Genomic DNA, 24,071 nt, shown 5'->3' with positions numbered 1-24,071 from the left:
CTGGGTTCCAGCGAATAACCAGCTCAGTCCAGCTCATAGCCTCCTTCACAGCCGATTTCTGTTATCCCTATGCAAGAAATCGCGATTCATGCAGTCTGCACTTGAAATTAAGTCCAGTTGTATGACATCATCGCGTAGCAACATCTGTGCTATTGGTTACACGTAGACACACCCCCAAATCCAGCGTTGTGATTGGTTAAAATTGGTGGTGTGTCTGGGGGCTTGGCAATCAGCTGTTTGTCCTGCGCATTACGGTGCCACTGTCTCGATTTTTGAGATGACGCAATTACTTTCGCACTCCTGCAGTACAAGTTAGATAGACCAAACGTGTTTTTTGTTCTCTCCAAAACCCAGCTTCGCAGCCTTTGTTTTACCGAGTTACATTTCAGGTAAGAGATATAATTTTTTACATTTTTATCACAGATGAGTGTATGAATGAGATGATTTTTTTTATATTGGTATTTAGCACAAAAAAAATTGAATATTTTTATTTGAGCAAGATCCGGTCGGTATTGTGTAAGATTTCTCTCTTTCCATGATGCATCAAGTCTTTGTCTGGAAAAGTACTGGCTGAAGCAAGTGGTAGGCCTATTGAGTTCTGTAAAAATTATTGCTATAATAATATAAATCTGTACTTGATAAAATTGTGAGAAATATTAATTGTAAAATTTTTATGCATGTTTTATAACTGTTTCTCATGGCTGCAAAGCTAAAGGGATCCAATTTAGAGATACAAGAATCAGGAAGTGTTGAAATTATCTTCCAGATCCAGATTGCTGTGGTATTTGAGATGGGGGGGTACATAATTATAAACAACAATAGGAATGAGAAGCGGCATAGGAGAAATGGAAACTAAGCTACAAGGCAGGATAATTATTAAAAAGAGATTCAAGGGAAATGACAGCTAGGCCTAGGTAAGGAGTGGGGGGGGGGGGTGGCTAAATTAAACCATTTCTCCTGAAAGTAATTTAAGGGGGTACTACACCCCTGTGGTAAATTTGTGACTATTTTTGCATTTTTCTCAAAAACTAATAACACACTGGTAACAAATGTTATGTATATTATTGGGGCAAGGAATCCAATTACTACACTGAAATTTCAGTGACTCAAAACAGGCGGTTCAGTATATATGATAGAAAATGAGGTACATCCTTGCGGTACCTTATTTCTTATCATAAAAAACAAACCGCTTGTCTTAGGTCACTGAAATTCCAGTGTAGTAATTGGATTCCTTGCCCCAATAATATACATAACTTTTGTTACCAGTGTGTTATTAGTTCTTGAGAAAAATGCAAAAATAGACACAAATTTATCGAGGAGTGTAGTACCCCCTTAATATAGACACTTTTTTAATAACTCCTTCATATTGACTTTTATTAAATCTGGGACACTGCTAAGCAAGTGGCAGTGGCAGTGCCAGGATTTTTTTGGGGGGGGGGGGCATCCAGGGTAAAATCAACCAATTTTCCACAAAATTGCTGCAAATAGTGGACATTTTGAGTTTTTAATGGGGCAAGAGTTCTGCCCCCTCCCCAACCCTTCCATGGTGGTGCCACTGTGCAATGTAAACTTGATAAAGAAAACTGGATTCCAGACATGTTTTGAGGAAGAAATCTTGAAGTCCATGGAGTAGTATGGGTTTCTGAAAATAGCCAAATTTTATTTAAAAAAACAGTTGACTACAAAAAAACAGACTGGAATTCCCATATGGTTAGGTTGAATGAAATAAAATAACCAAATAATAAGTAAATGAATATTTACCACCAAAACAGTCTGAAATTCTGTGGAGGGGGTATATTTACCCCCTCCACAGAATTATATATCATCATTAATTTTTAATAATTAATTATAAAATAAAACATAAATACCAAAATAAAAGTAAAACTGCATATTTTATTATTTATTTATTTATTTATTTATTTATTTATTTATTTATTTATTTATTTATTTATTTATTTATTTATTTATTTATTTATTTATTTATTTATTTATTTATTTATTTAATTAATTAATTATCCTATTTATTTATTTATTTTACATATTTATTATTTGTTTATTTTATTTTTTTAATTACATTTATTTATTATTTATTTATTTAATTGCCAGTTTATTGCCAAAACAGAATTTTTTTTCAATCTCAAAAAATTACTAAATTTTGCTCCATTTCTTTGGAATCTGGAGTAATCAAGCACATCATTCATGAGTCAACATGTTATGTAATCGTATGTGGCACAAGACACATACACAATACAAAGGTCAAACACAATGGGCTACTACAAGTAAACGTATAATTTATTAATCATGCATGTACATGTACATGTAAGAAAGAGATAAGTCGCTCTCTTTCTTCCATGATAGGGTGATATTATAGCATTACTTTCCTAAAAGAATGACCAAAGGTCTATGGCCTAACTACAATCATGTTGCCAAACCCCCCAAGTGGGCAACCTTAAAGATTTTCTCAGACTTCCTGGTCACAATTTCCTGGTCAAATTTGGACAGGCAGTTTTGCCCGGGGGGCACTCAACACAAATGACCATGCGGGTATGTTCCCCCGGAAAGACCCCCCTTTTTGGATTTTGCAGCTCCGAAAGACCCTTGATTTTAATCATTTCAGCTCTAAACGACCCAAAAATTACTCATTCCTCATATTTTTGGGGGTTTTTTTCAGGCGATTTTCAACCAAAACGCCAAGAAAGACCCTTGATTTTTACTGTTCGCAGCTCCAAAAGACCCCCTTTTATTAGTCCATACAGGACCAACGCAATATTTAGTACTATAATCAACGCCGTCAGGCGTTGGTCCTTATAGATCCGACATATCCTCCCTTGGAAAGTCAAGGGAAATGTCAAACTGACTAACCACGCCTACTGACAGCTACTGACGATATTTAGCCAATCAGATTAGACTTGCCTTCCACCTGCCAACTACTAGCTTCCAGCTTTGGATCTAACACCACTATTATGCGTAACAATATCGATAATCATGTCCATTCATTCATTCATTCAATTTATCTATGTCCTCTTCAATTGGGAAACTATTGAAGATTTTCCCCGGGACTTTTGATAATAGAGGTTATCCACTTCACTCATGTGTGACTTCTAACAAAAGGCACTGGTTCCCGTAGTATTCGTCATTCAAACTAATTCAATGCACGACCTCGGAGTTACCTGCATGACTTTGGCGGGCTATTTTGAAACAGTCATGGTTGCACATGCAGCAGGTACTTCTTTAGAATGTCCTAAACAAGGTATAGCAGTCGTTGATAGGACATGCGGCTTATAGAACATGGATAACCTCTATTCCTGTCCCATATAAATCAATGGTTAAGAAGATACTAGGCGATTATTTGACCCGTGACTCGGACTGAAATGTTCTTTTTCAAGTTCTTCACTTTGTAGGTTGCGCACATTATACAGGGGTTTTTTTTTGGGGGGGGGTGGCCATCGTTTCATTTTATCATTAGGCCTCAGTTATTATTATTTGTTTTACAATACTATAAAAATGGATGACGCCGCTATTTTGCATGCTTCAATAAACTAAATTTTACATGGACATGGTTTTCCGACAGGATATGGGAAGAGCTTTATTTTCCAGTCAGCGCCAATTTGTGTTAATTTTCTTTAAAATGTCGACATCGCCATAAAATGTAGTCATTTACTTGATTTGTAGTTTAGTCCAATTCCTATTAAAGTGAGGTAGGTCTATTCACTTTCTTTACTAACACAATATTTCAAGAGTTTGTTTCCAAAAGGCATTAGTTCAATAGCTGCCTTGTGTAACATTTTGCTGGAATATTTTTACATTCTAAAGTTTAAATGACATTTAACGATTGGAATGGATATGTTTGCACATCTGGCTTATTCTCTTTCAATAATAGATTTGTCCCCTAAAATTGTCAAATCCAAGGTTTTAAAATGGCTGCCATTGCACGTGATGCCCTTTTCTTCTTCGCACGTGGGAAGTTAAAGGGATTTGCAATTATTTGCCAAAATATTATTGTTATAACTATATATTCTACTACGCCAATGTTATTAGAGTGGCAAGGTTACTGCTACTCAATATTTTCAAATAAAAATCCCACAAAACAGTCTTTGGACTTAATGCCTTTTGGAACCAAACTCTTCATTTAATGATGTTCAAATTTTCTCCATTATTTTAGGACCCTGGAATAAGGCAAAAAAAGACCATCGCTTTATTCAATACATTTAATTTAAAAAATGGCATTTTTTGGTGGTTTTTGTTCAGTTTTGACCAAAAGAACAAGGTTTTATATGGGATTTTTTTTGAAAATTGACATATACATCTTGCAAAGTGTATCAGTTTAATAAGATGGATGTTTGGATCAAAAGCGTCACTCATAACCTTTTTATGCGACCTATGGTTTTTGACCTATGACCCTTGGAATTCATAAGTAGGCCTAAAACGGGTGTTTTAGTGATTTTGGTGTGGGGTACAAAATATTTTGGTGTATACAAAAAAGGATCCAAAAAAGTGGTTCTAAAAGTTTAACATGTGTAGGGGGTCAAAAAGTTTTGACATACCGATATCAAAATTTTCCAGCCCCCAAGTATTTATGAACGTTCCTTAGCTTTTTAAGTACTGTATCTCTTCCAAATATGGCAAATTAGGCCTATAAACATTTAGATTTTGCAGTGTTCCTTTTTTGACCTCGCCTCATACAAACAGACGGCTGCCAAAAATTGAAAAACGATGAAAGCAGTGCACTTTTTAAAATTTTGTCTTGTCTTGTCTTTAGTTGTTTGTAACTTTGAAATGAAACAAAGACCAGGAAAGTATTACTATCAACGGAGCGGAGAGCCGTTGCCTCAGCTCCGCCCGTGAATGACGTAGTTAAAAGTGATGAATCCCATGCCCCTCGGTTCAAACGAGAAGACCATGTTTTTTTTTTAAAGATTTGATATTAAAATAGTTTAAATCAAAACCCTAAATTCAAATAGTAATCACAGGCCCTTTCATGCCTTCGAGATTAAAGAAATATACTGTGATTTTTTTCCGTTCCTTTTTTTTTTTTATGCATTTGAAATATCAACACATTCAACAGTAGGCCTACTTGTGAGTGGTATCGCCTTTTATTTTATTTTACTCACTCTGTTATTTCCAGTTTGGTGTTAAAGGGTTAATGTACGATTTCTTCAAATTTTTAATTTGTCATTATATATTCAAAATGCTGAAATAATACCAGTAATAGGCCCTAATTATCGGGAATGGCTTCTGTCCATTTTGAACTGAAATAACGAGGTAAACACTGTTTGTTATTTTGGTTGTTTAACACGCAGTTCTATAAAGTCATAATTCTTGAATTATGACTTTATGTCGAACTTTGCTCTGTTTACCTACAAACACAACAAATTTGGCTGATTCCATTTAAATGCAAGTTGTGACATGTGTATACATTACAAATATGCCATAAAATCAGGTTTGAAAAAAATTAACCAAATTCATATTATAAGATCGTACATTATGACTTTAATAAATCAAAGTTCAGTTCCAAATAAACGGTGTGTAGAATTGATGTTCTTTTAGCTTTTTACCGGGCTTTTTTAATGGTATCACGTTAGGCCTATCGACAAATGTGACAATATTAAATTAAAAAAAGAAAACAAACCTAGAATCATACAAATGACTTTTTGTTAACACTGATTAGGCCTACATTATCTCTGCACTGATATAGCAACAAAAAACTCGCATTTAATTCATACCAGCCCGATTTACACTGGTCATGGAAAATAGTAGATATCTACTACTTCCATGCACTGGTAAGCGACCTCAAAAGTTTGTATTGCTTTGATTGCATTATCAAAATCAATCGATTGGGATACCAAGTACTTGAGATGACTTGAGAGTCCCAGTTATGTAATAGATGCGGTTGAATGATGGCCCGAATGATGGGCGGGACTATTTCCCATATTTGGATTCATGACGTAACTTATCGACTGGTTTGGTTTTGGTCACTGTTTATTATAATGAGGGTGCACTGCTGGGGGTAGCGAACGGTTTGCAGGACCAACGCCTGACGGCGTTGATGATGGTGCTAAATATTGCGTTGGTCCTGTATGGACTACCTTTTATCGGTACCCCGTCAGCTCCCAAAGACCCACCACCTCAAAATTTCAGGGGGAACATACCCACCAAAAATTTTTGATGTGCCCCCTGGGCAGTTTTGACCCTGCCTGGGGCCAACGGTAGGGAATATTCCCTGATAAGAATTCTGTTTTGGTAAACATTAAACAGGAAAGTTCTCCACTTTACTGCATTGAAGAGTATTTTGTAATGTTATTGATTTGCAATATTATATTGATCAAAGTTATGTCATGGGCTGAGTGAAATCAAGCAAATAATAACAATTCACATGTATTTCAAATGTTGGGCGTGTGCCCAGTAAACTGCCAATAGCAAATGTAACTGCTAGTCATCGTCAAAATTTCCCATGATAGCCTCGGACAGTATATTGATTGATGACCATAAAGGGTTTCAGGAAGTTAGGGACATGATTAAATAGCAATGTAAATAGCCCAATTGGGTGATAGCTGAAGACTTCCTGTATGAAGTTCAATGTATACTCCACTTCGCGAGAAGTTGTGATGAAAAAATTAATTTGCAGCTTCGCGCGAAGGCATTCATGTATACTTCATCAAAATATCGCAGAGTATCGCGAAGAATTGTTGCCCGCTCTGTGCTTTCATATAGAAACTTCGCTGGCCTACCCCCCAAAATTTGAACCAAATCCAACTCTCCGCGAAGCGAAGAAACATGTTCCGCGAAGCAAAGAAACCTGTTCCGCGAAGGAATTTCCTAAAATTTTAGCTCAAATTACTTCGCGGCCTGCGAAATTACGGTCGCGAAGTGGAGTATATAATACATCGGACTTGACTTTGGCAATTCTTGTACGGTATAAACCAATGTTTAAGAAAAACTTTTGGTGATTGTTCAACATTTGCTTCTGCAACTTTTGGTTGCTTGCTGTCCTGTAAAAATCAATGGCTAAGAGAAAAATTGGGCAACTTTCTGATGACTGAACCCAAGATTTGGGCTGAACACTTTTTAATGTCAATAAGCGAAATAGTCACATGTGGTCAAAACTTCCTGAGAGACAGTGAATTAAATTTATCGTCCCTGGATTTCAATTGATCAGGAAGTTTGAGATTACTAATCCAAGATCTTTATTCCTGTTTTTATTTTGAAGTCTAATAAAGGGTCATTTTGAGATCTGTCAATCCTATACTACAATATTCCCCACATATATGTCAAATATTTTTGCCATTTTAGAATGCTATTGCTTTGCTTTTCATGTCAATAATTAATTCTTAATGCATGGGCAGTGGGGGAGCCAGGGGTGTTTCCCCTCGCAGAATTTTTTCAGGGATAAAATGGGACAACAAAGAGTAAAATGTTATTAAAATGACTAAAAACAGGACAACAAATTGACAACTGGGGACAACAAATTGTCTTTGTCCCCATCCCTTCTAATATCCTGGCTACGTCAGTAACATCACTGCCTGGGCACATTTATACACATGGAAATCTGAACAGGAGACCTGATCTCAAAGATCATGGTTACTTTAACTGGTCAGTTTTCTTCATTTTGTTGATATTTCTGATAAAGAAAATGATTTTAAGGATTTTTTCCTGATATATAAAACATTTTTGAATGACTAAAGAAAATTTTGCAGATTTTGTTGGTCATCAGCAGATTGCTGAAAGCCCCTTTAAGTTACACAGACCCCTGTTATCTGCAAATGGGCTTTTTAGGCTGACCACATCCAGAAGGTGACCATAGATAGTGCAGCATCAAAACATGCCAGTTGTTGAAAAAGTACATCATCTTTTAAGCTCATTTATTTTGGAGATGCATATGGTTATAAAATTATCATTTATAAGGACATTTTTGTTGCTTATAGTGGGTGATTTAAATTATTATGTTTCTTTATTTTTTGACTTATTAATTGTAGCCCAAAACACAAAAAACTCTACCCATGTACAATTACAAAGTTTAAAAGATATATGAGCCTTAAAAACAAAATGTATAAAGCTGAAAATGAGCTCAAAAAATGATTTGGAATGAAAATATAATTGTACATGATCTTGATGATTGTTTTATTAATTCATAACAGCTGCTGGAGCTGTTAAATGTATTGATTAATTTTCTATTATTAATAATCCGGTCCTATATCCTGCTCGAAATTGCCAGCAGCAGCCTGTGATGCTGTGACACTGCAAAAATTTAAAGGGCAACTTGGAAGGTAGCCAGAATTGTGTTATTTACCAGAGAGGCTTGACGTGGGCTCGACGTGGGTGTGTCTGAATGGAGGTTTCTGATTGGCTGCTGCTGTCGTGCTGGGGTGCTTATGTAAATGTAATCTGAGCTCCAATGCACACAGTGAATACCCTGGGTCTTGTGACTTGGCTTAAATATCAACGTTAATCTGGTACGTCATCTGTGATGATATTCAATTTAAGGGCAAATAATGGTGCCAGGAAACATTCACAAAATATTTGTTTATACATCATGAAGGAAAAGAAAAAAGGGAGCTAAACAAGGGGATTGTAAAATTTGGTTGTCAATCCAGGATTTCTGATGGGTTTATTAATAAGTGGTGGTGGTGATGGGGGGGGGGGGGAAGCTGAATGGTTGTAGGCCTAAGTACTGTACCTATTCTCATCTGACCCACCGCTTTTATTTTGTTCTCATGTTTTTGCAATGGTTACCTGGTGAAGTGGAAAAGTATGTCATGAAAATCCTCTTAGATCAAGTATTTGTCAGCGCATGAAAAATTTTCAAGTGTTAAACAAATGAGAATAAAATCATTTTGGCTATTGTATTGTAAGAATTGTATTATTTACCTAAGAGGCTTGACGTGGGCTCGACATGGGTGTGTCCAAATGGTGCCTTCTGATTGGCTACAGCTGTTATACTATTATATGTAAATGTAATCTGAGTACTAATGCACACAGTGAGTGAATACCTTAGGTCATGTGACTTGGCATTTGTATTTGTTATGTTATTGAATTACATCTGGTCCTTCATCTATGACATTATTTAAAGGGCAAACATTGGTGTTAGGCAAACATTCCCAAAATAGTTCTTATATGAAAGTAAAAATGGGGTTGGGGTTGGTAAAATAATTTGTATAGGCCTATTTCAATATTTGGTTGTCAACACAGGATTTCTGATGGTTTCAAGGGGGGGGGGGAAGCAGTGGTGTACTGACTGGGGGCAACCTCAGGTCAAAACAAAAGGTCAAAGATGACCATAAGTTGTGTATTTTCCTTTGGTTCAGTTACAGGCAGTGGCGGCGCCAAGAATTTTTCGGGGGGAGGGGAGGGTAAAGGTGGGAAATCAACCAATTTTGCACATTATTATGTCTTCAGAATCTTGGCTCCTATACTTTGTACATAACCTGGCTGTCTGATAAAATTGTGTATCGGTCACCTGGAGCTACAGGGTTTTTTCATATCTGTAGCCTCTTCATAAGAGTGCATAGTTCATTATACTTCATGCGTAAAAGTCTCTTTTGGTGTGATTTTTTCTTGTAAATGTGACAAGCCATGACCCAAAATCGCATTTTTGACCAAAAAATACATTTGTGACCAAAAATCACATTTTTGACCAAAAATCACATTTTTGATCAAAAAGTACATTTTTGATTAAAAATTACATTTTTGACCAAAAATCACATTTTTGACCAAAAATTATATTTTTGACCAAAAATCACATTTTCGATCAAAAATCATATTTTTGACAAAAATCACCTTAATTGACTAAAAATCATGTCAAAAATCATTTTTGACCAAGAGTTGCATTTTTGACCAAAAATCATGTTTTTTTAACTAAAAATCATGTTTTTGACCAAAAAAAAGATTCTGAAGACATAATAATGATAAAATTGGACGGATACTTTCTCATGATACCTGAATTTATTTCGCTAGAGTTTTCAAATATCACGCTCGACTTTCGCCTCGCATGATATTTGAAAACTCTAGCTCACCGATAAATTCAGGTATCACACTCAATCCGTCCAATTTTATATCAAACTTGCTGCAAAAAGTGGACATTTTTGTGATTTGGGTTTTTACACCCCCCCTTCCTCCCCACCCCTCACTGTAGCACCACCACTGGTTTCAGGCCACAATTTGTCTTCCTTTTAGCCCATTTTTGACCTGGCCTGTCTGGTAAGAGCAATTGGGATCCCCCACCCCACATCATAGGATACTGAATACCTGTGACCCACCCAATCTGGATATTTTTGTTCATGTTTACCTGGTCACGCTTGGGTGGTCAAATAGGGAAACAGATATTTTTAGAAAGTCACTCAGTTTTCAAGTGTCAAATAATGAGAACGAAATAATTTTGCCTATTGTATCTTGGCATTTATTGACGTCAAAAGGGTGACACAAAAAGTTACTTGCAGCACTTTTTCCTTTTTCCTGTTCTCTGTTGTGATAAAACTTTTGTCCAGTCATCTTGATCCTGTTAGCTCTATATTTGGTCATAGGGGTATTTACCTTTTTGTGTTTATTCATCTAAGCAGCAATTTTCATGTAAATTCAATCAGGTTTTGTTATTGTGAATTATTTAGTTATGATACAAAAATGATCACAGAGCGGACAATGTGCAATTGATTTTAATATGTCAACATGAGTACTGAGCTGGCATTATACAATTTTTATCTTGGAACTCACAAAATCCAATTTTTAAATTAATTTGGATCTCTTTGTTCTAATTGATTATTGAAATGAACTTTTGCCCTCCTTAATTAATTATATGGGGCCATTCATGATTCTAGTCCATTCAAACATTTTCCAAAGACATTCATACAATGTTCTACTTATTATAATACATGGTCACAAGTTCAATTTACGTACAACATGGTGATCAGGTGATCATAGTGGGCGACTGGGCGACAACCAGTTATGGTGAGATCTTGCGTCATCCAAGCTGTGAGTCACAAATAATCTATAAATACAGCACAGAGCCCAGCAACATGCCAGTTTATCAAAGCTATTGCTATAGAGAGGTTGTGCACAGTGAAGCGGCACAGAGAATTACCATACAATTGATCAGCCTTTTGCTGGTATGAGTTTCAGTGAATTATAGTCTTCCTTGGATTTTCTTAAGGATTTAGGTCCATATTGTGACCATATATTTGGAATACAGTTTTATAGTGGTAAGTTATTATTTCTCAGTTGTTTTTTATTGGATTAACAAAAAAAATTTATAGCTTGTGATTGTTCAACTCGAAACATTTTGTACCGGTACTTTCATTTCTTTCATCATTTCGTTTTAGTCTTAGCATTTGAATAAAATCTTGTTTTGTGGATTCTTCTTTTCGTTTAAAACTTTGCCAAGTTTGTGTGACAAAACAACATTTGATGTGACTCCTGATTTGTAGTTTTTGCTTTCCTTCTTTATTTCTTTCTTTCTTTTGTTTTAATCTTCAGAGTATGCTTGGTTGTAAGGAAAATTTTGTTACTTGAAGTTGGTTTTGGATATATTTTTATTTCCTTTTTATTCTTCCTAATTCTTTGAATATTTTTAAAGTAATTTTCAAGTCTTTCCTGAGTTCATTGAACCTGGGAAGTAAAATTATAGATGTACTCTCACTTCCCTGAGCTTTGTTGCCATGACAAACCACAGGATGATGCAAGAGGTTTCTGTCTGCAACACATACGAGCACATGGTGAACTGGAACGAACCGGTTTTCTATTCACAGTGAGCACACACAGAACATTGAGATCTAACTTTTTAGCCAATCATGGAGGAGCTTATAGATGTGACTGGCTTTATTTGGGTACAATTACCCGAATAGGGTGCAACTTGCTAGACTTGAGTCCAGTCCTCATTTATGGAGTTTTGGGTTAGGGTTTAGGGTTGGGGTAGGGCAGTCTTGTAATAAGACTAGTAGAGTTGCACCCTATTTGGCAATCGCTCCTCAATTTGCATTTTGAGCATATTAAAGTCATTGTCAAAAAAAAAATTCAAAAAGGAGTGGAAGGTTATGTACCGTATCTAGCCATTAAGCAATGCATTGACCGATAATGATTTAGAAAGAAAAAATAATTGATTTATTTAATTGTACTAACTAGCTATTGATTTTCAGATTGACTTTACGCAGAAAAATCTAACTGGAACTGGACAGTACTCATTGTTATCAATATATGGACCAATGCCATTAAAGATGAAATATCTACAATCCCTTCCAAAGTTTAACTTCAGTACAATATCAAAAGTTTCATCTTGTGGAGGAATTATTGATATAGAAATTTTCATTCAAAAACATTGTGGATGCGGGGAAGTTGAATTCACTAACTTCAAAATTGTTTATTCATTGAGAAACATCACAGAAGCAATTCCATCAAAAGTAAAAATCACAGATTTGCCGATACTGGACAGATTTATTTTGTTTGAAATGATTTATATTATGCCAATTTCAATCACCGAATGGTATCTGATTTATCCATAGCGTTCATATTTTTTTGTTTATTTGTCTCTTTTCAGATGATATTTTCTCCCACCACAACCACATTAAACTACCTCATGGGCTACCCTCAGATACGATCAAGTATACATCAACAACACAGAAGTAAGAAAGAGGAATACAGGGAAAACGGCACATCGATATTTAATCAACACAACTAAGAATATTTTTATATCTTTTTTACTTATTTATTGGTGAGTATGATGATTTTAAATATTTTTTATGTTTACATAGTGTTTCTAGAACCAAAATTTAATCTTCAGATTTCACTAGAATCTTCAAACAAGAAATTTGACATATTTTAGAAAATGGAAAACTTGCCACTCTAGTTTGATGTATTGAAATATTTAATTAATTTTGATCATGGCATATGAACATCTGCTGTTAATTAAAACAAAAAGTAATTACAAGATTAATTACTGTGCGCTTCTAATTACAACCTTAATATGCTAGCTGTGTCTTAATTACACACATGATACGCATCCACAATTTTTTTTATGCACAATGCAGTTAATACTATGAACATGGTGAGGTTCATATTATTTTGTTTCGATTCAGCCAAAATTATATTCAAATTAAACACACAAAAAACTTTCTTTATTTGATACAGGATTTGATCTCTAGGAAATAGTTTGAAATAATTTTTGAATAACTAAATTGGAATTTGATATGTTGATAACAGCTTTCGTTGAATTTATTTTTAAATATTTTAATTTTCAATGTTATATTTTGTTTCTGTCATTTCAGATCAGTGCAATATTCCAATTCCTAAGGTTTCGGATGACCTTTCACAAACATCCTTGTGTTCCAAAACTACTACTACTACAAAAAAATTCATCATTTCCGCTATATTCGGACTGACCAATCATCAACAACTCAATAACCATGGTTGGATTAACGCCATCAGACATCACCCCGACTCTAGGGGCAAAGGTCATCGCAGCAGGCAGCGCAGGGTGTATCGCAGACTTGCTCACCTTCCCATTGGACACTGCCAAAGTCAGATTACAGGTAAGCTATTGAAAATAACTTTGTGATTTCAGATTATGAACTATATGCATGTATGGTACTGATCTACATGTAGTAGGACCATTTAAAGAAGAAGCCCCGCCAGAGCAGTTCTTCTGGGTGAATCAAACCTGCCTGGTTATCAAATTAATCAGTGACAATGTTATCTCTGAATTTGACAGGTGCTAATTGATGTTTTAATGTTTTTGCATCAATTACTCCCTGACAAATTCAGAGATAACCTGATCACTGATTAATTTGATAACCAGGCATGTTTGGTTCACCCCAGAAGAAATGCACTGATGGGGCTTCCTCTTTGACCAAGTGCCAGCTTCTGTAGTGGTGAGCTATTCAGATATGGGATTATATTTTAGAAGAAAGAGCAAACATTAATGAAGTCACAACTTCACCCAATTGTTAGGATTCAGTAGAAAAACAAATTCAAACTTTACTAAATAAGTTTTTTCTACAAAATTTCCTTTTCCCCTCAATGGCTATAATAGCCAACAAACATGTTTTTTACATGTTTACATTACTTAGATACAAGGAGAGAGTACGCAGAAGAAGAAGAACTCCATGCAACATTTAAGCAAGGCCAAACAGAGGGCGCAATTTAAATATCAGGGCGTCTTTGGCACCATCGCTACCATCACACGTCAGGAGGGAGCTAAGAGCCTCTACAATGGACTGGTACCAGGTCTTCAGAGACAAATGTGCTTCTGTGCAGTTAGAATTGGTTGCTATGATACCGTCAGTCAGATTTACACTGAAAAGGCAAAAAGAAATGGTAAGTAACTAACAATTTTTCACTCTTTTATTGAATATGTTTAATTTTTTCTATTAGAAATTTGACACTTGCTTGCACATGTTGGAAATATTATTGAAAATGGGAGTTCCATGAACCTCACAGTGCTTACCATCCAAAAAACAAATAGAGAGCGGTGTGATCCAATGGTTAAGGTCTTTGACTCGGGTGCGAGAGGTTCCTGGTTCGATCCTGTTGCAGGCAAAATTCATATGCAATTACCTGCTCTCTCCATTACTACATTTGAATTGTGGGGTAGATGCAGGTGAGGACAAAGACCTCACAGCCAGTTCTGATCAGGGTAATGCCTGGCTGTTTAAAAAAATGTGATTTGAAATTAATGAGCATTTCTATGTTGTTTTTCTTTGACTATAGGATACCATGGACCTGCAATCTTCATCAAAATTGCAGCAGGTATTACCACTGGCGCCCTCGCAGTAACATGCGCTCAGCCAACAGATGTCGTCAAAGTGCGCATGCAAGCTCAAGTCAACGTCGGGGCTGTTGGAGCCATCAGGTATAACGGTGCTTTGGATGCCTACAGAAGTATTGCCAAATTTGAAGGCGTTGCAGGACTCTGGAAAGGTATGTTGGTTCGGATCTGGAAATAAAATTCCAGGGAAATTATTTTTCTTCCAGGCTAACAAACATTTTTTCCAAGTCCTAGCTAGATACATTTTCTACAAAGAAATTACTTTGCTATGGCAATGGCAGTGTATGGTTGGTCATGCATTTATGAAAGAAAAACAATTTCTATGATTAAATTTTCATTTTCTAACTGTACTGGTAATGTATAAACTTTTAAAGCCAATACTACATTGAAATACATGCACTGCTTCAAACCACTAAATTTGTTCATCTTTCAGTTTTATCTTCAGAAATAAAATGATATAAAAGAACTTAAAATAGTTCATGCATCTTAGTTTAATTGATGTTGATCGACTAATTTTGTTGAATTTCCATGTTTGTCATTTTCTCCAGGTATCATGCCAAACATCTCACGAAATGCCATTGTAAACGCCAGCGAACTCGTAGCATACGGCATGATCAAAGAACGCATCCTCCGCTCGGGATACATGAGAGATCTGTTCCCCCTCCATGTAGTCTCTGCGTTTGGAGCTGGATTCGTCACCACCTGCGTCGCATCCCCGGTAGATGTCGTCAAGACAAGATACATGAATTCCAAATCAGGACAGTACAAGAGCGCCATCGACTGTGCTATGAAAATGTTCAAAGAAGGAGGACCAGTAGCATTCTACAAAGGGTAAGCATCACTGTGGAATAAAATAATACACCATATACATACTGTATCCTCAATCTGAAGTTAAAGAATCTTTACCATGTGCAAAATTGATGGGATATCATGATCAATCCAACCGATGCCAGACCAAGCAAAGAAATTGTGGCAGGATTTGTAAGACTCCAAAAAAGCATGCAAAAAGAACCTTTTTTATAAATGAGAAAAACATCACTGTGAATTGAGACTAATTAATTCAAACTACCGGTATCTTTTTATTTTTTTCTTGTTACAGATTCACTCCCAACTTCATCCGTCTCGGTGCGTGGAACATCGTTATGTTCGTCACCTTTGAGCAGCTGAAGAGAGTGGCAGTTATGGCCACGCGGCAAGTTCAGTAAAAAGAAATTCTGAATTCAGAACTTTCATCAGAAAAAAACTCATATTGAACGGTCGAATAGGTTGCATGAATTGCGCCTACAAATTCAGCAGGCTGGTTGCTTTGTCTGTACATAAGAAGTGTCGTTCAAAGAAAGCAATTCTATATAGTCTTGTATTTGGTGGTTGTTCAATAAAGTAGCTGTGAGTAAGCTTATAAAAAAGCTGTACAAATCGGCTTTCTTGCTTATCTATGATGTTACTCATCAACGCTTGTTCAGTATCTGGATGAGGAACCAAGCATTGGAGGTGTTGGTTGTAAGGAGGAAATGGGTTCGCTTCCCAGAGAGGAGGTGACCTATGAACATTATACTTTTCAACAGGGTGCGAATTTGATTCTTCTGATTTTGTTTTATCAATATTACTGTGCCCTGTTAATGTTTAACAGGAAAGCAGGGTGCTTCATGTCCCAACTTTGACTCACCAATTCCAGGTGAACACAGATGGAAACATGTTTAACCCCCTGAGCACTACCTGCCGATCTAACATTGCCTCTGATTGGTCAATTGTGTAATATCTTCACTTTAATCACCAATCAGAATGGAGCTTTGCAAATAATTCATCCCAATTTTTTTGGCATGGTAAAATTATTCTAACAATGTTATTATGTTGCTGATTGGTCCATTTGATAATGAAAACTTCTTTTTGACCAATAGGCAGGTAGTTCTCATAGGGTTAATAATTAAGCCAATGTTGGGATTTGACACTCTCGTTACTTGTTTCAAATAATTTGTAGCATAATTAAACATTAATTTTGTACTGCAGTTGAGATAGTACCTCTCAACCACCTAAACACAGTATGCATCAATGCTTGTCACAGTGATAATAACTTAATCATATGTAGCAACTTTGCCATGTATTATGTAAATATGATAGAGCGGGTAAAATGGTAACCCAGTTGGCAAATAACCCTTGGTGTATCATGTGGAAGGCATTGATTGCATAATGTGAACTTTATCACTCTTTAAAGTTATGTAACTGTCTGATTGTATTCAGATAGTGGTATGATCACTCAACCCAACATCTTTAACACATTGTGTTGTCAGTAGTGTGTTGAAGATTAAACCACAGTGACTTGTGGGGTTGAATGATCTTGAGATTCAATATGTACTAACAAACTGGGCATTTTTGAAGTAGTTATGTCTAGAAACTTAACCACTTATCAGATTTGCTGTGCTTGCATTAGGCATACCTCGCAGTCTTTATGCACAAATAAGTTCTTAGGTAACAAGTATCAACAAAATAATTGACACATGATATTCTAGCATTTCAATTGCATTTGAGAAATCAAAAATAAGAAATCTGAAAAAGTGCACATTTTTCGTGCAAAATTAATTTTCAAGCTCAATGCAGCTAACACAAAAATAAATACAGCTGAAATGGATACTGTAAAACCTTGTCTGCAAGCATATAGAGTGCTTCTGATAAAAGCTAAATTAATCCAGGCACCATTATGGAATTAGAGCAAATAAATTATAGATCCAAGCACATACAAACAAGTATTATTGTAAGACCAATCTATTAATTGGCATATTTACGCATGTATCATATTAATTTATCTTTCATCAAAGACACTATATATGCTTGTAAACGGGGTTTTATGGTATTTTTATGTTATATTTTAGGTCTATGTAAGACAACTCAAACTCAAGCGTAGTTCAAAATTGGCAAGGTGAAAAAATTACGAATAAAAATTACTACTTTTTCAGTAGTTTGCCGAAAATAATGCTTCACATGACATAAGGTTTTCAATATAGGGAAAATGATTCACATGCAAATTTTATTACCAGTATACACAAGTTTTAAGCTTTTATTAGTTCAAACTTCCAAGCATGAAGAATGAATTTAATACTTGATTATGTGGGTATTTTCATGCTTGAGAGTTTAAGTAGTTGTAAAAAGATGCAAATTTGCACGTCGCACAAAAAGTTGAGTAATGATGATAAAAGCTTAAAACCTGATGTGTCTGGGTGAAGTGTGGTGTAGAAGCATTTTTATGTATTTTGAATATTTGAATGATTAACTGAAAGTTCAATTTATGAGTTACATGTGAAGATTTTTAAGTATATATATGAAAGAAAAATAATAACACAATTGATTTAATTTGCTTTTGTAAAGCAATGCAATGCAAAAAGATGCAAAACTTACATACAATTAATCTTGTTTTATCGTTCCCATTCATTTAATTTCCAATTGTGTGTGATATTAGTGCATATATAAGGTTTAACCCCAACTGTTTCTTACATTTATTTAACTTGTTCATATTTAAATTTAGTATAAGTTGCATTTTTGTCATTTATATCATACCAACTAATACAGTTTTTATCAAAACAATTTCTTACTAACAACACTGTTTGTGTATTAACAATTATCATCAAGTTTAGCACCAATGGAGTGTTACAAATAAGTAGCACGAATATCAAACTACACGAAAACCCATTTTGACCTAAAAAGATGACATTCTATTCAACAAAACCAAAATTATGGACCAATTATAAAATTATACCATCGCAGCATAAGAAAGCGAGTAATAGATTTATATAAGATACGACAAGTGATGAAATAGTGGAACTTTGTGGTGTCTTTCAAATATATATTTTAAAATGTTGCACAAATTTGTATCTTTTTTGGTCAAATTGGGTTCCTTGTATGTGAAATATTCTTGTTTTATGTATCATGCGATATGATACTAGTCGGAATTTATTTTGTGATCTATACATATTTCATGTCTTGACCGTCAAGGTCTGAGCACTTGATGCAAAATGCAAACTTTTCTATTTTTTGTTTTGTACATGTGTATTCTGAACTTACCTGCTTGAAACAAAGTGTTTGAAATAATTATGACTGTATAATATAGTCCATATATCTACCTTTAATCACCGGCACTAGCTTTGAAGTTCAGCGTGTTCTGCGTTAGCTTTTCATTACTTTGTGCCTATGTACACGCAAGAAACCACGCGAAGCCAACGCAGCACAAGCTGAACTTCAAAGCTAGTGACGGTGACTGGAGATAGATACATAGACCATATCAAAATTGTCTGTCAAAAAATGTGATTCAAAAAATCTTAAAATATTAACTGCTTGGAGCGCACAAAACCTAACTACATTAGCTGCCTGAAGGACAAAAGAGTTAACTAACTGCCTTGGTTTTAACCTGGCGATAAACCCTTTTGTACACATGGCAGCCAATGAAGTTAGCTTTTGTGCGCTCCAAGCAATCGATATTGTAGATGTATATATATATAAAAGATGAAACTATAACAAGTTAGTTTGTCTGAAAGTCTTGCAATCTGTGTAGATGTGTGATCTATATCAAAACAATCTGTTTTGAAATACTAAGGTGAAACTAATTTTAGAACATTGTCGTATCCAAGTCTTCAACAGTTTGACCTTTATTTTGTAAGTTTTCTTACATTTGGCTCTTGTTTTATCAAAACAAAACATATTTAATAGGAAAATTGTCAAGGAAAAAATATTTCAGTAAATCTTTCAAGTTCTAGAGTTATAACAAAAAGAAAAAGATATTTTTGTATACAATGTATATTAATTAATTATAATTCTAGAACTACAAATATGTACTGAAATATTGGTGTACATACGTTATTGTTCTTTGAACTATTTTCCTATTATGTGATTTGTTTGGATAAAACAGGAAAAAATAGAAAAGACTTGCAAAACAAAGTAAACTGTTGAAAACTGAACTATATGTGTGTGTTGTATGCTGGTGTCAATACTAGTTTTAGAGATCATTATTTTGATATCCCCAGTTATTGGCATTGGCAATTACTGCCCTTATAAAATGGCGATGTGACCTCAAAAGATGTTATTTCAGAGAGTTTTACGCCAATTCTATATTGATATGTGTATGCCAGTAAAATCAATCAAAATCACTCTGTGAGTGACTCAATTTAACTGATGTTGGCATAGATTGTAAGAAACCTCTGAATTATATCTAGCCTATGCTGTATATGTGTGTGTTAATTAAGGGGGGGGGGTAATTAGTTACTTAATACATATTGTAATACTTGTTCTAATAACTGTACGTGTGGCTTTGTTGATTTTAAATGTAGTATGTTTACTGCCACAAAGCACTATGCCAACATAGAATCACATATGTTCTCCTTCTATGTTGGCATAAAAACTTTCTAAAACACTAGAAAATTTCTTGTACATTATGCTACATAATCTTAGAAATAATTGCCAAGTAGACCATTAGAAATTGTACATAATACAACAGTAGAAATTACCTCTTCTGAACATTGTTCAGTACAATTCTTGGGTAGATCGTTTAGAAATATTGTAGTTGCAGATTTTTGGCGTAATTACAGAATTATAGTCTGCCTCCTAATCATAACCAGAATTATTTTTTTGGGTGGCAGACTTTATTCTGTAATTGCGACACAGATTTAATGATAGCCTTATGCAATGTACCAAGTAGTGCTAGTGTACGAAAAAGTGTGATGTAAAATGTTCATTATGGATTTAATGTAACTTAACTTGTGGATATTATAATCAAGCATGCTCACAAAATTCACCCTGTTGCACATGTCATAGGAATTCTAGTTACTAAACGGTGCAACTCAAAATTTCAAGTTCTGCGGTAATGTGAATATTATAATCAAATATGTTACCCACTTGCACATGTCATAGGAGTTAAAGTTACAAATTATAGTTACAGCTCAAAAAATGTCCAATTCTGCAGTAATGTTTTAATGTAAAAAGTATTTGGAAACTGCCAACTTCAGATCATATTTGAGTATCAGAGCAATTGATGAAAATGTATTCCGTACCAAACTTAATAGAATTGAAGAAGTGTAGCAAAACTAATACACTAGCCCTGAAAACCCACATCAATGAAATTTGAATGTCAAAAGGTCAAAAGTTCATAGGTCATTTTTGTGGCGACCTTTCATTTCCATTGATCTACGATGCAATGACAAAATATATTAACTGAGTAAATGAAATATTGCATATGTTAGTGAGGGAATGAAATGAGCTGCAACCGTAATGGTATTACTGCCCTGGTAGGTAAAAACACGGTCTCTGCTTTGTAAATTACAAGCAGATATTACATTTTATTGTGGTAGCAGACAAATTCAATGTATCTGCCTGCCACATAAGAATGCAGTACCTGCATGGTTATTCACTTGTAGATACACCATTTTCAACGTAACTTGAGGCAAACAATAGTAGTGACGTAGGTTTTGCTGGTTGCAGTATCAAATCAAGCGTGTGATAAATGTTTATCGCACAGAACATACATGCACACCAGAATGGTTTGTCTGCACTTACATCGCAACCTCAAAAATACATTGATGTCACTAACGAACCCAAGGTGAACCAAATAATTGACTTGTAAATCTATACCTCCATGTGTGATGTAACAGGTATCGTAAAATGAAAGGCCAACCGTTAATTAACCATGTTTTAATGGAAGCATTCATTGATTGCTGTCGTCGATAATATGTAGCATTCGTGGAAGGCTTTCATTAATAGATTTTAATGTTTAATTGGTACCTTTCATTCACTAATTACCTGTTACATCACAATTACCATGGTTACAGGCATATAGTACACAAAATGGATATACAACCATGTTTGAAGTTGGCAATTTCATAGTTGTTTGTCCAGTTTTATGTACAACCATCTCGTATCAATCTTGCAGAAATCCTTGGTATAAATATTTCAGCATTATCTATTAAGGAGTGTTTAATTAACAACAAATATTAAATGGTATAGGTAATAAATATCTATTAATATCATAAATGTATAAAATATGAAGAGAAAATGTTACCAGAAGTGATGTTTGATTAAACGATGACTGATAAGTTTATTACAAACTTAATTTGACCAACAAAAAGTTGGTATTTATGAGATAAAAGGAGTATGTGTATATTTTGATTTAAAAAAAGTGATAGATTAAATAATGAAAGGTGATCAAATAATGTTGTGATTGTGTCTTTTGTTTGGTGTAACCACAGGCTCAGAAATCCGACGTGAATCGATTCGCGCTAAGATTCTCGTAAAACATCAACCGGGCGAATCCATATAGATTCGCCTAGTGCATTGGCAGTTTACAGAAAGGAAAAAATACGTACCGGCCAGGTTTGACTATTTAGGCCTATACTTCATTTTTTAAGCAACCGAACCCCCAAAATGGCGAATTATGGTATAATTTACTTAAATCATTAATAATTTGTGCAATAATACTGATTTGAGAGGGCATTTTAAAAGCAAAAACAGCCATCGGTTGCAGGCCAATCTTTTGTTCGGCAGAGTCGCCATCTTGGATGACTAAATCAGACTGTATGAGGGCAGTATTTTTTTTCAATCATTGTGGAGCGGGATGTAGATTTGCGCGGATCAAGGATTCTCACGAAATTCTCTTGCGAGAATCTAAATGGATTCGCCCGCACTGCCACGGATTTCTAGGCCTGAACCAGGTTTTTAAACATTTATGGAATTCAATTGTACTTCAGCATAAAGACCACTAAAAAATTGGGGAGGGTGATACCTATTTAACCAGCTGAACAAGCCCAGCCCCTTCAATGCCGCATGTAGCCTCCCTGGGTGTAACATACAAGAATTCCTTTGGGATCTTGCCTAGTAAAAGCAGACCAATTGAATTGCAGCACTATTTTGAATGGAAACATCCAGTATGAATTTATAACACCAAAATTTATTATATGTGACCTGCTACCACAAAATGAGCGTAAAGTCGGAAGTTGGTAGTTTTAAGACATCCTGGTTGACTGAGTTGATGTTCTTTGTTTGTCGCCCATGTGTACAAGCCAGTAGTATGTCATTCGAGAATGGCCCCATGTGCCCCCCAGAACATAAAGACATACTACTGGCTTGAACAGTGAGAATCACATAAGAAACGAAGAACACCATTGCAGTAGCCAGAGCATCTCAGACCAATTTGTGACTTTTATGCTTATTTCGTGATAGCAGGTCACAAATAATAAATGCCCCCTCATAACGATTTACCAAAGTAACTGGGTTACTAATTTGGACAAATACTGTCCAGTCTATAATATTGATTTTCCAGACGTTCTCATTACTCTCAATTTACACATTTTGAAAAACAGAAATAACACAGTAACACACATTTTTTGCACAAAAATCAATACATGCCAGATTTTTTATTAATACTGATTTGAAGCTATGATTTTCTTATTCCATTAGTATACATTATGAAGAAAATATGTTGGAGTTATTTATTGATACAAGACGACAAGATTCTATTATACATTCATGTGACTGAATCCTGAGATACCAAGTGATGAGTTTTATACCAAATTACAATGATACTACATGTGTACAGTGATCAGGGGGGGGGGCATGGTGATGCAGCGGTCCAAGACTTCGACTCATAATTGCAAAGGGGGTCGTGGGTTTGAGTCCCTGCGGGATGCACTTAGTTACGGCTCTTCACCCCTATTGCCTCTCCTCAACCTGGTGTACAAATGGGTACGGGCTTTAGTCGATGTCGGGGACGGTAACAGACTTTCTGTGGGGGAGGTGTAGTGATCCCTCTGCAGCAACATTATCTGAAAAAGTCTGGCCCAATTGCTTTGAAAGAGACATAGGCACTCCGGCCTGTAAAAACATGTTCATCCCCTTTACTTAAAATGACGCTTAAAGAAATTCACTTGATTGATGATCCACCACTGCAATTTAGGCCTATTTGTGAAATCTGGAAGTCAAGTGATAAATCACAATAGCTTCATACCTTCATCATACCCAGGATGGTAAAATACTGTGGTATTCAGGATGCTAATTTGTACACAATGGTTGCCCTGATGGGTTCGGACTCACAACCTTGTAATCATGATGATAAGCTCATTCCCAACATAGGCTTCACAGGGGCTTTGGCTTAGTAACCAGTGGAACTGTTACAGGTTGGCAGAGCCCGGGTTTGAACATGGGGTTTGAACCGGCAACTTTGCAATCATGAGTTGAAGCCTGTACCACTAGCCACAGTGTGTCTGGTTCCACTTAACTGAAGTTTTGCAACACAAGCAAGCGCTAACTTGCAAAAGGTTCGTCTGTGGATGATATGCCCATCTGCTTGTCCACA

The 24,071-nt window shown here is 35.4% G+C and overlaps 1 protein-coding gene across 3 annotated transcripts; it reads left to right on the top strand.

Moving 5' to 3' along the window:
- Positions 1-258: 258 nt before the first annotated feature.
- On the top strand, positions 259-19,122 carry LOC140137576 (putative mitochondrial transporter UCP3). 3 transcript variants are annotated; one of them, XM_072159296.1, is made up of 7 exons: positions 259-389; positions 12,521-12,694; positions 13,248-13,511; positions 14,049-14,295; positions 14,689-14,898; positions 15,295-15,577; positions 15,846-19,122. In XM_072159296.1, the coding sequence occupies exons 3-7, from the start codon at positions 13,386-13,388 to the stop codon at positions 15,949-15,951; spliced, it is 972 nt and encodes a 323-aa protein (XP_072015397.1). In that variant the 5' UTR covers positions 259-389; positions 12,521-12,694; positions 13,248-13,385; the 3' UTR covers positions 15,952-19,122. The 3 variants fall into 3 exon arrangements, with proteins under 3 accessions (XP_072015397.1, XP_072015398.1, XP_072015399.1); XM_072159297.1 differs by lacking the exon at positions 259-389 and adding an exon at positions 11,014-11,189; XM_072159298.1 differs by lacking the exons at positions 259-389; positions 12,521-12,694 and having other exon boundaries at positions 13,389-13,511; positions 14,012-14,295.
- The last annotated feature ends 4,949 nt before the right edge of the window (positions 19,123-24,071 follow it).

Source organism: Amphiura filiformis, chromosome 17 (assembly GCF_039555335.1).
Source record: "Amphiura filiformis chromosome 17, Afil_fr2py, whole genome shotgun sequence".
Taxonomy (NCBI): domain Eukaryota; kingdom Metazoa; phylum Echinodermata; class Ophiuroidea; order Amphilepidida; family Amphiuridae; genus Amphiura; species Amphiura filiformis.
The sequence above is the reverse complement of the archived record's forward strand: the minus strand, read 5'-3'. Positions and strand labels throughout refer to the sequence as shown.

Coding starts and splice junctions, on each gene's coding strand:
- LOC140137576 (XM_072159296.1), top strand. CDS start 13,386: ATGGTTGGATTAACGCCATCAGACATCACCCCGACTCTAGGGGCAAAG. Junction 14,899..15,294: donor CGTTGCAGGACTCTGGAAAG/GTATGTTGGTTC, acceptor CATTTTCTCCAG/GTATCATGCCAAACATCTCA. Junction 15,578..15,845: donor CCAGTAGCATTCTACAAAGG/GTAAGCATCACT, acceptor TTCTTGTTACAG/ATTCACTCCCAACTTCATCC.